This window comes from Hydra vulgaris, chromosome 03 (assembly GCF_038396675.1).
Source record: "Hydra vulgaris chromosome 03, alternate assembly HydraT2T_AEP".
Taxonomy (NCBI): Eukaryota; Metazoa; Cnidaria; class Hydrozoa; order Anthoathecata; family Hydridae; genus Hydra; species Hydra vulgaris.
In genome coordinates, this window is record NC_088922.1 from 39,957,501 (window position 1) to 39,974,437 (window position 16,937).

Genomic DNA, 16,937 nt, shown 5'->3' on the forward strand with positions numbered 1-16,937 from the left:
AAAGCTAACTACTTTTGTTCCTAATATGTATGTATGTATGTATGTATATATGTATGTATGTATGTATGTATGTATGTATGTATGTATGTATGTATGTATGTATGTATGTATGTATGTATGTATGTATGTATGTATGTATGTATGTATGTATGTATGCATAAATATGTTTTTAAAATTTCATAGTTAGTTTAAACTTTTTTATAAATGATTTATTTCAAATATTATTTTAATTCATTTAGCAAAAACTTATTTTAAAACTAATATTTTACATTTTAATTGAACAATTACTTGTATTCTTTTTATTATATGTTTTATTATACTAGAAGAATAAGATATTAAGAAAGACATAAAAACAGAAATATAACACAAAAAAAACAACATTAAATCTAAAAATTTATATATAATAAAAATATTCCTGCTAAAACAATATTCATTTTTTTCAAGACTTTAATTGATCTGCGTCATCTCCAAAATATTGTAAATGTTATTAATATCACAACATACTTTTGCTAACCACTTTCCTTTTTCTAAACGCTGTTCTGCATTTTTGAGTGCCTGAAAAAATTTGAATTTATTATAACCAATGTGACCTAGAAACAAGCTGTCCAAAACTTTAAATTTTAATTCTACACACATGATTTTTTTTAAGTAAAAATATTAATGCCATGCAAGTTTGTTTCCATAGGAATTCGATAGTTAAGTAATTACTTAAGAGTTAATATATTAGAAAATAAAATAAAAAGTATTTAAAATTATATAATATTAGGCACAAATATCATTGACAATTGAACTATGTTGAATGATTTTCACTTTTTTTAAATGTTTTTTCACCTCCTTAAGTCTGAGGAGGCCACTTTAGTTGAAAAAATAACATTTTTTTAAATTCAATATTTTCATTCATCTCTCAGTCCTGACTCTGAAAGACCTTTTTTTAAACTTATCTAAATTTTATTTACATATTTTATGACTTTATTTTTCATATTTCGTAAACATAATTGTACTAACTTTTTGTTAAAAAATTTACACAAATAAATAAAATTTAACTGAAAAACTTTCAAAAAAATCAATGTTTATAATCTAAAAGTTACATCAATGCATATACATATTAATGGAGCATAATAAATAGACAAACATGTATGTATGTATGTATGTATGTATATTTATGTGGTAGTGGTGTAGTGGTAAAGCGCTCGCTTCATAAGCGACAGGTTCCGAGTTTGATCCCCACGACGTCCCTGGTAGTACCGTGCTCAACTTGTTTCTCCGCACAGCGGCCTTGTTTGTCAAGGTTCGTGTTTCAGAGTTTTAGAGTTGATAGAGGGTTATAACCACTATTAAGTAGCCTCCTCATCTTTAGTGGCCTTCTCGGCCTTGAGAAAGTGAATAACAAAAAAAAAAAAAAAAATTTATGTATGTATGTATGAATGTATGTATGTTAGGGTGAATCTAAAAATAAGTTTTTTTGAAAATGTCTGCTGGCACCCCCTGAATGTGTTTTTTATAATAAAATAATATTGGATTTAAAATATTTTCTTGGGTTGCTACCAACCCTCAAACATTAAATAGGTCCCTAATAATACATAAAATTTTTTTTTTTCAAAAGTATGTCATGTTGGGTTTCAAACAAAGCAAAATAATATATTAATTTCAAAAATAATCATCTCTATTTATAAAAACTGTTGAGAAAAAAAAAACTATAATCAAAAAATCTTGCAAACAGTGAATTATTTTATTAAATGTAAAAACAACAAATAAAAAACAATTGATGTGACTAAATACACATAAGTGAAACATAAAAATACCTAAATAATTATGTCGCTCAATTTTATTGATACAAATTTTATTGTAATAAAATTTTAACAATAAAATAAAAAATAGTATAAGCATTTCAGACTTTTTTCAAAAATTATAAACATGATAATAATTTTTACACAGGTGAAAAACATGATACTCATTTTTATATTTAGTTTTGTAAATTCTTCTATACACTGGCCTGGTCAAACATGTAAATAGATATTGTTGTTATTGGTCAAATATGCGAATGGATATTGTTTGAATTTTATTGGATAGATAAGATTTTTAAATTAAATTTATTTATTTTCAAAGTGTTAAAACAAGGAAAATATAATAAAAATCTCCAGATCATTAAAAGCACCATGCCATTATCAACTATGTCTCTATCAACTTATCATTCATTTTTGAAATTAAAATTTCCCTCCAAACTACATTTATAATTTCTTTGCATATTCATTTTAATATATTACAGTAAAGACCATGGTCATACCATGATCATACCATGATTGTACCATGATCATACCATGGTCAAACCATACAATGGTCAGTTCAATAGATACCTGTAAAATTTTGGACTGGATTATTGATTCTGTGATTTATGAGCTGCAAGATTAGTTTCAAAACTAATATTTTTAGAGAAAGAATTTACTATTGCGATTAAGACACCTGCAACATTGTATTTAAAATGCCTCGCCTAAAGTTATTTATTTTTACTTTTGAAGTCCTTATTCCACTGGAACTTTCAGCAACAATTTTTATATGCTTAACAACAGAGTTTTTTCCTACTCACTTTAATGTGCACTGCTTTGGTGCTGATAAATATGAGAAAAGATATTTTAATTTTACATAAAAATAAATTTATAGGTAGAATTATCTTTATAGTTAATTTTTGAGATTCATAAATTGATTTTCAAAATGAAAATAAATATTTGATAAATATTCAATAAACATCTAATGAGTTTTAGTTCAATGTGATGCATTTGAATGTGTTATAGTTAACACTTTTCTGTATTTTCAAGTCATTAATATAAAACAATTCATTTATTTTATAATAGGGAGTGTTTAATTGTGTTTATTTAAGGTTTATACAAAAATCCAAAAGAGCTGTAGCAGATAAGGATCAGGTTTCAAAGTCTGTTATCACAATGCCTAACAAGGATCTCATTCTTCTTCATCACCTAAATCTCCCTATTATCGTACCTCTTATAACTACCTTAAAGCTGACTGGGATTCTTTCCATGATTTTCTTCGTGATAGCCTTTGGGTAGAAATCTTTTGTCTTCCTGTTGACAAATGTGCATCTTACATAACTTCGTGGATTCAGGCTGGCATGGAATCTTTTGTTACCTCTCGACGATTCCATATCAAGCCTCACTCTCCATGATTTTCTTCACATTGTGCTGCTGCACTTGCCAATCAAAACCATTAGTTCCATATCTATTAGCAAAACAATTCTCCAGAAAAAAGATGTCTGTTTATTACTGCTAGAAACCATTGTAAAAAGGTTTGGCTTAATGCCAAAGCCCACTATTCTCAGGTCATGAAATCTCGTATCTCATCTCAAAAGTTAGGCTCTCGTGACTTCTGGAGAATCTTTAATAGTATTAATAATAAAGGCAAATCTTTAATTCCACCTCTTTTGTATGGTTCAGACTTTGTCACCTCACCTAAAGACAAAGCTGAATTGTTTGCTAAAAACTTTTCATCAATATCATCTCTTGATTCCACTAATTGCGTTCTACCTGATATAGCTGTTAAACAGGTTGATCCATTGCTTGACATTCGTATTACTCCAGCTTCTGTATCTAAAGTGATTTCCTGCTTAAACTCCTCTACAGCTTGTGGTCCGGACAACATACCTGTTATAGTCTTGCAGAAGTGTTCTCCAGAGCTGTCGTCTATACTCTCAAAACTATTCAACAAGTGCTTATCAGAGTCTTGTTTTCCAGCCTGCTGGAAAGCGACATCTGTTATCCCTATCTTCAAAAATTCTGGAGAGCGATCTGATTCGTCTAACTACTGTCCCATCAGTCTTCTTCCTATCATAAGCAAGGTTTTTGAATCTCTATTTAACAAACATTTAAACTCTCATCTTGAATACAATAACTTTCTGATCATCAATACGGATTTCGATCTTCTCATTCTACAGCTGATTTGCTAACAGTAATAACCGATAGGTTTTATCGTGCATTAGATAAAGGTGGAGAGGTTAAGACATGCTAGTCTTCTCCATTAGCTTTCTTCTTATGGTGTATCTGGTAACATCTTTAAGATTATTGAATTCTTTTTTTCCAATTGTAGTATAAAAGTTGTCCTCAATGTAACTTCAGGGGTTCTATCCTTGACCCTATACTCTTTTTAATCTACATTAACAGTCTTCCAGATATTCTCACATCTAAGGTGGCATTTTTTGCTGATGATACTACCATTTATTCTTGTCATGATAAGAAGCCAACACTCTCTGATTGCTTGGAGGGAGCATTTGAGCTTGTAAAGGATCTCACTTCTGCTACAGCATGGGGCTCACAGTGGCTGGTGAACTTCAATACAAATAAAACTCAATTTTTTTCAGCCAATCGTTATCGCAATAATTTAGATCTTCCTATATGAAATATAGGAAGATCTAAATGGTAATGTACTTGATGAATCATCCACTCTTGTACATTAGAGCTCGACACTTTTTTACTTCGGATTCTATTCTCTATCTCTATAAATCTCAAATCTGTCCTTGTATGGAATGCTGTTGCCATATCTAGGGCGGATCTTCTAATGATGCCCTTTCTCTTTTAGACAAGGTCCAAAAACGCATTGTAAACAGAGTTGGATCTGAATTGGAATTCGCTTCTTTCATCTTGCTTTCCTGATTCATATAATTTGCAATCCTTTAAGTCGTCCGCCAATCGTTATCTTGCTCTACATTCTTCATCTTTTCTCTTCCAGTAACTTCCAACTTTAATTAGTGGTTGCTTGCAGCCTTGTTGGAAGCGAAGATTTTTAAAGAAAATAAAGAAAGAACTTTTAATTTTAATTACTAACATTTGTAGTAACTTAATTACTAACAAGAATTAGTACCCTACGCGGCATATATATTATAATATTAAACTTTTAAAAGCAAAATATTTTTAGAAGAACTATTTAGATATGGTTTTATTAAACTTTGACATTCATAATTTTCTCCGAAAGAACAATCTTAGTATTTCAAAACAAAATATTAATGAAGAAATTTATTCAGCTAAAAATTGCTGAATTTAAAGATGTTGATTTTAGGCATGCTGTTCAACGATTTGTTAACTAGTATAAAAAAAAGTGGAAATCTGCAAACTATACTGTCAAAAATTTTAAAAAGAAGTTAGTGAACTGGCTTAATGAACGCTTAGTTGTCAGTAAAAGACAATGAACCAACTGCAAGTAGACATGGTCAAAAACCAGTTACATTTGATGATAGTTATACTAAAACTAAAAAATGGTGTGCACATGGTATACTTGATTCTCATTCATCCAATGAATTATTTTTTGCTGCTAGTAAAAAACTAAGAGATGAATCTATTGTTATTGCTGCCAAGGACGTTTTAAATATTTCAAATACAGATAAAGCAAGTAATTATATAGGAGACAAAGCACTGGCTTTAATAATTGATGCCAGCCTGACAAAAGCTTCATATAAATTGATTAAAAGTGAAGCCTTGGAGAAAAAATATAACATCTACCCCGCTTACAATGAGGTCAGGAATGCAAAATTGAAACGTTGTTCTGAAAATATAACAGTTTGGCTTCAGTTCATTTAAAAGATTTTATGATTCATACTTTGAAAAGAATATGTACACTTCAGGAACCTGTGCTGAGGCACTCAATATTGAACGACAAAGCAATAAAAGCAATGAAACTCACGTGTAAGGCTGGTTTTGATGATGCTACTGGCCAAAGCATTTATAAAAATACCAAAACCTTTTATTCAGATTTTACATTATCTTGGTAACACTCTTCAGGATTTGAAATAGACTGATTATTGTTTTGACACTGTTAGACTATATGTGTCCCTTTATCCATAGTATTACATGGCTCAAACAGTTCATAAAGCATTGATACATGGGCATCACATAATTAAAAGCCGTACATTATCCATCAAACTTATGTCAGAGGAAGCTCAAGAGGCTAGAAACAAACACTTCAAATCTTAGCGCGAAAATTTCAGCCGAAAAACAGACAGAAGAGCAACAAATACTGATCAAATCAATAGACTCCTAGTTTCCAGTGATCCTGTTATTTCATCACTGCGTTAATCAACATCACACCTAACAAATCATAAAACATTTCCTTCAGATGTTTTACAATTATTTGAACAATCTTCAAACGATATTATTTTTTTTAAATTTTTGGTAAAATTTTATGTTGACAATGCTTTCTTCCACAATTTTTTGTTTTTATTATTGCTAAACCATTATTTACCTAAATACTTAATTGTTATTCAATTCAGGTGGGTCGAAAATCCGATAAAATTTATTCAAAAATCAATTTACCCCTTTGTAACTAAGGAAAGTATCTGGTAACTAAGCAATATAAGTATCCATAGCAACTAAATAATAAAAATTTATCACTTTTATAAGAAATGTGATCTCATATTGAAACTCATGCCAAATTTAGTGAATATAGTACTCGTAAAATATCTGCAAATACCAAAAATAGGTTGTTGCTAAGCAAAACAAAGGTATCCATAGCAACAAAATAAAATTTTTTTACCTTCATAAAAAGTACAGACTTGATATTAGTACTCATGCTAATTTTAGTGAATATAGCCTTATTATTAAATTAGCTATGAATTTTGTCCAGTAAAAGTGAATTATGGCCCACTGTGCAATGCATTAAAATAAAAGACATAAAGATATGTAAACCAATTTATGACTTCAATTGCGTAGATAGAATTTTTTGATGCTTCAGAAATGACACTTTCAAACCTTGTGTAAACTCTAAAGTATGTTCATGCATATGTCAAATGAGAATATTTTGCATTATAAAAATAAAATTGCAGTAATTAAAGCCTGGACACCAAAATACCCTTAAAAGATTACTATCCTCCCCCCCCCCCATACCCCCAAAGAATAGGTAAAATATTTTTCCCAGGCTCAAAGAAGCAATTCTAATGGAGCTCAGTAATAAGGTTAATTTATGCCTTTCATCTTGCTCCAACTATTTATATACTTTTTATATTTTTGTATATTGGCAACATTTTTAAACGGTAAAATAAACTAAAACTAACTACCGCAATTTTTTGCAAAGCTTTCACATTTGACATAAGGATATTTTTTGCAAAACTTTCTCATTCGTTTCTCATTTTATCAAAAAAATTGAAAATGTCATTTCTAAAACATCAAAAAATCTTATCTACATCACTGACACAAACATTGACATATTATGATAAAAAATAATAATATATTGAGTAATTTTGCTGTGTTTTTTTTTTTAATATACAAAAAGTATAATTTTTTGTAATGGAGTTATTTCAACAATACAATATTTTGACTTTCCAAGTGTTAAAAGGTCAAATGTTTCACCAATCATAACTCAGACACTATAAATATTTAGAAAAAAAATTTACAAGCTTCTTTCTTACCCTATTAGCATTACTATATAAAGCGTGATTGAAGGATATCACTTTAGAGCCAACAACATTTTTGGCTCTTGAGCATGTACTAAGCATGTATTACTAATTATTGGACAATTGAGCTTAATAAATAAATAAATATACATATATATATATATATATATATATATATATATATATATATATATATATATATATATATATATATATATATATATATATATATATATATGTATATATATATATATATATATATATATATATATATATATATCAACCCTCGGAATAAGGAAAAATGAGATTGGCAATAAATTGCCGACCTCAAACTGTTAGAGGTTAGCACACACACAAAAATATAACACATAGTTTAATTAAAGATTAAAATGTACACACACACAAAAAAATATAACATTAGTTTAATTAAAGATAAAATATTGTATCAGCTTTATTTTATATTTATTTACTATTGCTATATTTACTGTTTTTACATAAACCTTCCTAGTGTAGCAATTACTACCAAAATACATACAAACTTTTTTCATGTGAGCCAATACACTGTTAGAAAATTTTAGGGTGTATCATTGATGAAAACACCCGAAAAAATCCTTTTGAGGGGTGATAGTACATACCAATGTGATATCATTCCAAGTATTTTTAAAATCCAGGATTGGCGTCCGTGAGAGAAATTTGCATTTCAATGTTTTCCTATAATAGCCATAATTAAAACCCATATTCTTGATTGAAAAACTATATAGAACATTGTTTTTTTTCTTATATAGAACATTGTTTTTTTCTATTCAAAAATTATACATTTTGCAAAAATAGCAAAGCAACACATGAATAAAAGAGGCTTCTAAAGACTAGTTTCAGAAAATAAATTAAAAATAAGATTCTATTCTACTCTACCAAATTTTTTCTTCTTTCTGTTTGGAATACCATTATACTAACTAAACATGCTTACTGTTAAAGTCAACAACACAGTTAAGCAAATGCTTTCCATATTCTGGGTGAGTTGTCTGCCTCTTGAACCGTTGCCAGTGAGGCTTAAAATTTGAATGAAGTGCTTCTGTGGCTTGTTCACTAAATGGCCAAGACCTTTATGACTCTGAGAGATAAACTGAGATACATGGAAGAATACAGCATGAACCTTTGGTGTGATGGTTGCAGGAAGATCATGGTATGAACTTCTGAAGTTTTCAATGTGTTCATGGTAATTTTTATCAAGCTGTATTCCAAAACAAGCCACGACCACCTTTTCAAACTTTCTGAATGTATCAATGAATGGAAATGCTGCAAATGTAGCTGCAGCTTCAGCCTTTTTCTGAAGAATGTCTACATTTTTCAACAGCTTTTGGCAGTGGTTTTCTTGAAAATGTCCACCATGGAAGGGCTGCAGAGGGATGTTTAACGCCTCAGGCCAAGTCTTGCATTCTGGCCAAATGTTGGCCAAGTTTTTGTAGAGATGGTTGACAACACCAAGAAGCAAGTGAAGTTCCATGGGTGGGATTGCATCCAGAATGAGGGACTCATCTGGGAAGTTCAACAAAGGTGAGTGGATGACATTTCCAAATTGTTCAGCTTTTTTCAAATCATTTCCATGAGCAATGAATTCTTGGTGTGCTTTTTTAATGCCTCCAAATTTTCTCAAAGAACCACATATTCCAAGCTTTGAAGAATCAGCATCACACCAACAACATGGATGTTTACTGGCATGGGATTGAATTCCACAGATTATATTTGCAACTTTCATATCATAAGACAAAACAAAGTGAATTGAGTTTGACTGTGTCAGTTTCAAAAGGTTTTGTATGTTTTCATATGTTTCTGACATTCCTTCAGAGATGGCAATTAAAAGCTGTTTTTTTACTCCAGAGTCTTTGAAGGAAGAGCTGCAAAGCATTCCTTCAGAGATGGCAATTAAAAGCTGTTTTTTTACTCCTGAGTCTTTGAAGGAAGAGCTGCAAAGCATTCCTTCAGAGATGGCAATTAAAAGCTGTTTTTTTACTCCAGAGTCTTTGAAGGAAAAGCTGCAAAGCTTTGGTGATTTTAAGACTGGTCTTGTTGGTTCTGGAGTTGTCTCTAGAACACCCAGACTCATCTTAAGATAGTCTCCACCCCCATCAATTCCAATCTTAACAAGAGGCTGATCAGAAGCATTTCGTGCAGATAACACAAACTGCAATAGGCTGGCAACATCCTTGCAATGTACAACTTCTCTGATTGTATCACAATTGGAAAATTTCACTTTTGAAACAGTGAAGTAGTCATTGAGCAACTTTCCTTGTTCTGAAAATTTTTTAGCAAAGTAAGGCTCAACAACTCTTTGAGGGCTGATGAAGTTTAGTGTTGAAGCAAGTTGTTTCATGCGATTGTTGGATAACCCTGTATTAAGCTGAACTTTCACCAAGCTTTCAGCAGGAAGTGGTTCCTTGAAAAGTTGAGTTGGTGCTGCTTTTCCTAAAACAAAATTAAATATTTTTTAAAAATTGAATGGTGGATTTATGAATATTGGTTTTCTAAGGCATAAACAAGAAAATAATAATTTCTAAATTAATCAAATGGACATACCAAGTTTGAGTGGTAATTTAGGACCTCCACTTGCTTGGCTAAGTTGCACAGTACCATTGGGTGATAAATCATGTGTTTTCAACACAGAAGAAGCCACAACCTCTGCACTTGGTGTTTTCTTTTGCTAGCCTTAGTAGGTTGACCCGTCTTGTTGCAGGGGTACAATGATGTGGTAATCCTGGTCCAACTATTGTCAGACAATGCGAACATCTCTTAAGAACTGTAAAAGGGCTTCTCTCTGGGGCAATATTGCTGGTCATTGTTAATGGTGTTTTTCCATTGATTTTTGCATTTTTGCAAATGATGCAGTTGCAATCAGGTGAATTTCATGTGGGTTGTTTCACAAGGATGGAAGAAAAGTCATAGAGGTTAGGAAAAGGCTTTGTAGCCTTTTCTTCATCAATTTTCTGAAGATGGAATCGACAGTTTGTGCACATCCCATGTGGAAGTCTATCATCATTTAAGTCCAAAGGTTCTGGTGAATGTTTTGTCAGTCTGCTTATCAGAAAGAGTGTCAGTGATTGGTCACTTTTTGACATGCAAAGAATGCAAACATAGTTTCGGCACTCAGTGTGAGATTTTGCTTTGTTTGGCATTTCAAAACTTTAATTATTTCACGTAAATTCTTTTCAAAATAACTAAAAACACAAAAAATTTAATTTTAACCGTAACAGAAAACAATAACAATTTTGACAAATTTTAAGCTGTAGGGCTGTGGCAAATAACAAAAAAAATTTTATCGAGTGCAATTTTAATGCTTATGTTTCAAAATAAACCTCAAGAAATGCAGTATTTGGTTGTTTAATTCATTTTTTTCAAGCAATGATGATTTCATTTTTTTCTGTTTTAAGCAAATATTTAAATGCAAATTTCTCTCACGGATGCCAATCCTGGATTTTAAAAATACTTGGAATGATATCACATTGGTATGTACTATCACCCCTCAAAAGGATTTTTTTGGGTGTTTTTATCAATGAAACACCCTAAAATTTTCTAACAGTGTAATACATCAATCACCTTAGTTTCTTAACCATGTTCTCTGAACTAATTACTTGCAACACTATTTCAGCACACTTTGGCCATAAAATGCCAGTGGCCATCCTGACTATGCTACAAATTTGATAAGCCATTGAGTTGATGACAAAAATAAGCACTAATTTTTGAAGAAAATTTAATTTAAAATTTATAAAGCGTTTAATAGCTTTGCAAAATAGTGTATTTGCATGACAATTAAATTTTGGTATTACTATTTGATAACATGAAAAATATTTTATTTAGTAGACTTTAATATTTATTTATTTTTTTTAAAACAGTTATTTATATTAACTTGAATTGAGGGTATATATACACCTAGAAATTTTTTTTTTTTTTAAATTTATTTAATAAGAAAAAAGTTTATCAACCATAAACCATAAATATTTTATTTTGTGAAGTTTTAGTTTTTTTATTTCAATCTTATTCATTGTTAAAGTTAATTTATTAAACTTTTTTGAAAAGTTTTCAAAATTAATTTACTTTCACAAAAGTTTTTCTCAGGTCAGAAAACTTGCTCCTCCTGACACTGTAAACAAATACCAAAAATTAAATTGTTAAAAGTTACATTTTTAATTGTGTAAGTGAAAGAGTAAATAGAACACACCTGTTTTATGCAAGATTTATGTGATGACGGTAATTTTCCATTTACAGCTTCCAAAACTTCTTTCGAAGAATATCCAATAATAGAAAATAACACCTGTTTTAAGAAAAATTTGAAAAAAAAAGGCTGTTTCAATAAAAATCAAACAGCTTTTGAAATTTTACTTTAAACTCATTTTTAAAAATGGATGAGTTGATATAGAATCAGAAATGTAAACCTTAAGCCCTAATGGGTCTTATGAATGTTCATTTAATATGTAAGTGTAATCATTCCAAAATTAATTCAGTATACATATGTCATACATTGTTCAATTTCTAATAGTAGAGTGCTTGTTTTATAAGCAAGAAGCATTGAGTTCAATCCCCACCACATCTATGGTAGTACTGCCCTTAACTTGTTTCTATGTGCAGCTACATTGAAGTAAAGGTTTCTCTTGAAGCTCTAGTGTTGAGAAAGGCTTTTAACAACAATTGAATTATTAAATACAAGAAGCCTTTTTAACTGCAGTGACTACTTAGGGCAATGAGAGGTGAACACAGTAAAAAAAAATTATAAAAATTATAACACTTTCAGTAGATGCTTAAACTAAAAAAAAATGAAAACTCGTATTAAATATTACTTCTAAACTATCTCCATCAAATTAAGAAAAATCTTGACATAATACCTTGTCAGTCAATACCACTTCAATATTTTTGATTCCATCTGTGATTATTCCTGATATTTTAAAAAAATCTTGAAACTCTAATTTTGAAGTTAAAGTTTGAAACCAACACTAGAACAATTGAAAAAAATTAAATAAATTTATATTTTTTATATTACATTAAAATTTAAATGTATAACTTCAAAAAGTAAAACCCACCACAACTTGGGCAATGCCATATATTTATTTCCCTATGAACTGTTTACACTGAGGGTTTTTGTTTTATTATATAAACCTTCTACAAGTCTGCAAATAAAAACTGTTTAAGTTAGGACTTATTTAAGGAAGTTAAAGATCATAATTAGAAAACTTAAAAAACTGTTTGAATCAAGAAAACATGAAGAGAGAATTTCAAATGGAAAAAAATTGTTGAACTAAAATTTTTTGAGCATGAATAAAATTAAAGAAAATGTTGTTAAAAAAGTGAGTAGAAGTTTTGTCATTCATCAGTAAACATCACAAATATTACAATAACTAGTAGTATATACAGACAAATGAATGATTTATAATAACAACTGTGTCTTGGATTAAAATTCACTAACCACTTGCCCTAAAACAAAGCAAATTAAGGCACTTTAGAAGTACCATTACCAGGAAAATCATTAACACAGAAAAGAAACAACACAGAATCAATGTTGAAACCTTGTAGTAACCTAGCATGTAACTAGTCTTGACAAATCAATGAATAGCAACTAACAGTAAAATCCAAATATAAAGCAACCAAATTTAAATTAGTGACACAAAGTGCAGGTGGGCATGGTGAATTTTGTAAGAGATAAGATTCTATAGACAAAAAGTTACAGTAGATAAAAAGTTACCACAAACATTTGTTAAAAGTATAAATTAACAAAACAAACTTGATGGTAATGAGGGGTTTTTATGTTTAATATTTTTTGATAGTATAGTTAGTTAAATTATTAGAAAAAAACTCAAGCATATATAGAACTTGGCACCCTAAGCAAAAAGTTAATGCACCCTAAGCAAAAAGCACCCTAAGCAAAAAGCTATACAGTTATCTCATTTCTGCTAATTAAACTCCTAGAAAAAAAAAAGCAACCATATAAGTTTTATCAAATTTATATTATTGACATAAAACATCTTACTTTAACATTTACTACAGTGTTGATTGAATTATTTTCAACAAAATCTGATAAACTGTCATACTCTAAAAAAAGAAATTTTTAAGACTTTTTATTAAGAATTTTACTATTAAAAAAGTTAGTTGATTACCTTTTTCAGTCATGTGGAAATCTTTGGCAGATAAACTATCTTTACGAGACAAGTATTGAAATTGATTCCTATACAAACTATTATAGTTTGATTCCACTTTAGTCTTGGCCTCACTTTCCTCTATTTTTAGTTGATTACTAGATGTTTTACAACTAGTTTTTTCTTTTGATATCTTGCAGTTTAAATTTGAAATTATATCAACATCATCTAAGAATAAATCAGCATCGACATCTAATTCACAATCAATATTATCTTGTTCATATTTCTTATTGAAGTTATTATCATTTAAATGTGAATTATTGTTTTTATTTAATGTTGCATTTGAGCACAAAACCTTATTTTTTAAGAAACATTGCTTTGGAGAGATGCTGGAAGTTTTATTTACTTTTGTTTCTATTAAGTTCAATTTAACACTTTTTGGTTCAGAATATTCTAGCAGCCCCAAATCTTCTAGAGGAAAGTTATCAAGTACATCATTTTCAAAAAAGTCATCTGCTATTTCCATTTTGATAGACTTACTTAAACTTTGATTTTTTTTTGATGATGTATATTGTTTCGCAGCCAAATTGCAATTTATTATATCTTTGTTCATTGGAATGTTTATATTTTTATTATCGGCAGAAAATATTCTCTCTGATGTTTCATTTTTGTTATTCTTATGTAACACTTTTTGATTAGTTTCTATTTTTATATCACCTTTATTATTTGATTCACTTCTAACATTAGGCTTTATGTCAGTGTCATGGTCTGTTTTCCTAAAAAAAAAGGAACTATTAGTATAGCCTTATAATTTAAAAGATATAGCTGGCAATAATACAAGTAATTGTAAAAACACTAAGACACTCTTTTTTAGTAAACAGCAAAAACAGTAAACTTTTGTTAAAAAAACCTCCATTTATTCACAAATGACTCTATCATAGATACAAAGTTATTTATTGATTTGTATTAATGCTTTTTGTAGTAAAGCATTTAAGGATGATACTATTCTACTTGTTAAGAAGTTATGACTAACTCTATTACAACAAATCCGCCCGTCGTATTTTTATTTGTGATTTGTTGTACTTGAGTCTCTTAATGATAATGGACTGATAAATTTAAGTTTAAAGTTTTTCAAACTACTTTAAAGCTCAAATACCCTAATCTGTCTCTAACCCATCTCTAATCAATTCTATCTACTCCTTGTTTTTTCTTGAGTTATAACTTGTTCTTTACACTTTACTTGAAACTTTTAAGTTTTCTAAATCATACTTGAAAATAATCTTCTGAAAAAACTTCATGCTTTTTGTTCAATAATTTATGTAAGACTTGGGTTTTCAACTGCAATGCATTGCTAGACACATGGAAATGATACATGAAATTAATCATATTCTTTATATTAAAATATTATATTAAATGAATTATCAAAATAACTTTGTATACATACAACATGCAATAGTTTATTTTATGTTATAAAATATTTGTTGGTTATACGTCTGAAGTATTCAATATATATAAAAGAATAATTAAATGAACTCTTTTTAAATAAACTTTTTTTATATGGACTATTATTGTGGATTAATACTATTATGGACTAATATTACTGTTTATATGGACTATTTATTTTACTGTTTATTACTTTTGTTTCGTAATACTTTAATGTAAATTTAAATTTTTAACACAAGATTTACAAATAACTTTGAATATCATTGAAAAGAAATGATTTATCTAGGCTGCTAACTAATATTTTAAATATAAAAATACATACAGTATTTTACACAGCATACAGTTCTATGTAAAACATACAGTACTCCACAGCACATACAATACTTTACAGAACATACAGTACTCTACAGAACATGCAATACTCTAAAGAACATACACTACAGAACATACAGTACTTTACAGAGCAAATTTTCAACAGTATTGCTCTCCAATAAGCTTTCTACATTTCCACCCAATAATTGAATATTTTCTTGCTTCAACAGTATAAGATTGTTTCTACATTGAACTGGACCCTTGATCAATACCTGAGAAAATAAAAAATATCCAATAAAATAAAAAACCTGATATTTTTAAAGTTGTGTTCATAAAAACAACCAAAAATAAGATTATATTCATAATAAGAAACCTGTTATGGAATATCATTCATAAAACTAAATAAACAAGCACCCATGTAAGCATGTGTGTTTGTGTGTATGTATATATGCATGCATGCATGCATGCATGCATGCATGCATGTATGTATGTATGTATGTATGTATGTATGTATGTATGTATGTATGTATGTATGTATGTATGTATGTATGTATGTATTATGTATGTGTGTATTATGTATATATGTATGCATTTATGTATTGAAAATAAAACTACATAATTGAGCAATGTATAGCAAATAGCAATGTTTGAATCTGCAATTTTATTTTTGATGCAGCCACACCTAATTAATATTGAGATTTAATTAATAATAAGACTAGAATATTTTTAAATTATTAGATCTACTGGAAAGTTCTGTCCATTTTTGCAATAAAATGCAATACAAATTTTTGATATCGCCTATAAACTTTATAATTGGTAATTTGTATATTCCATTTTTGAACAATTTTTTTTTCTTTGATTTAAAAAATTGATCCAGTGCTTGTTTGATAGCTTCTTTGTTTTCAAATTTCTTCCCATTCAAGAAATTTTATAAGGACAAAAACAAGCGATAGTAGGAGGGCGCAAAGTCCTATGAATATGATTGATGTAACATAATTTTCCAGCGTTATTCTGAAATTTTTTGACGAGTACCCAAAGCAGCATGCAGCCTGACATTATCATGATACAGTATGATGTCTCTTCTATAGAACTTCCTGGGACTTTTTTCTCCAATTTTTGTCTTAATAAAGACAAACAAAAAAGAACTTTGTTTGAGTTAGTTATCTGTATGAATACTTTTAATGATAAAAACGAGCCAAACATGCACTGAATAAACATGTACTAACACATCCAAAATTGTTTTTACAGAAACGAACAGAAATTTCTGGTAGGCCTAATATATCTATAGGTTTGGCATTAATAAAAATATACTACACTTATTTTACACTTTTATTATATAATTCTAGCAATTACACAACTTTAAAAAACCAGTGAGTTTTTAAGAATTTTTTTTACTTATATATGAAAGTATTTTTTAAGTTCAAAATATAATTTTTTTTTATAAATACTATTTTAGTGATTTTATTTATTAACAAAAAATTTCGAATACATTTATAAAACACAAAATTATTAAAAAAAACATTATATTTTAAAATATCTTAAATTAAAAGAATTAAATATTTTGTAATATTTTTTATTTTATTTGCAAATTGATGTCTACTTTTTTTTAGTTTTACTTTCTTCATATGAAGATTTTCATATTTTATTAGAAAGGAACATGTATTAGAAACATTTCA

The 16,937-nt window shown here is 28.9% G+C and overlaps 1 protein-coding gene across 2 annotated transcripts in view; it reads right to left on the reverse strand.

Moving 5' to 3' along the window:
- Positions 1-380: 380 nt before the first annotated feature.
- Positions 381-16,937, reverse strand: part of LOC101241686 (recQ-mediated genome instability protein 1) — a 29,113-nt gene continuing 12,556 nt past the window's right edge. Inside the window, exons 5-10 of one of the 2 annotated variants that reach the window (XM_065793182.1) lie at positions 15,400-15,533; positions 13,528-14,282; positions 13,401-13,462; positions 12,262-12,369; positions 11,601-11,693; positions 381-555 (exon numbers count right to left, since the gene is read on the reverse strand). In XM_065793182.1, the coding sequence (XP_065649254.1) occupies positions 448-555; positions 11,601-11,693; positions 12,262-12,369; positions 13,401-13,462; positions 13,528-14,282; positions 15,400-15,533 (1,260 nt within the window). In that variant the 3' untranslated portion in view covers positions 381-447. The remainder of the gene's footprint in view (positions 556-11,600; positions 11,694-12,261; positions 12,370-13,400; positions 13,463-13,527; positions 14,283-15,399; positions 15,534-16,937) is intronic. The other variant, XM_065793183.1, reaches the window with a different exon arrangement.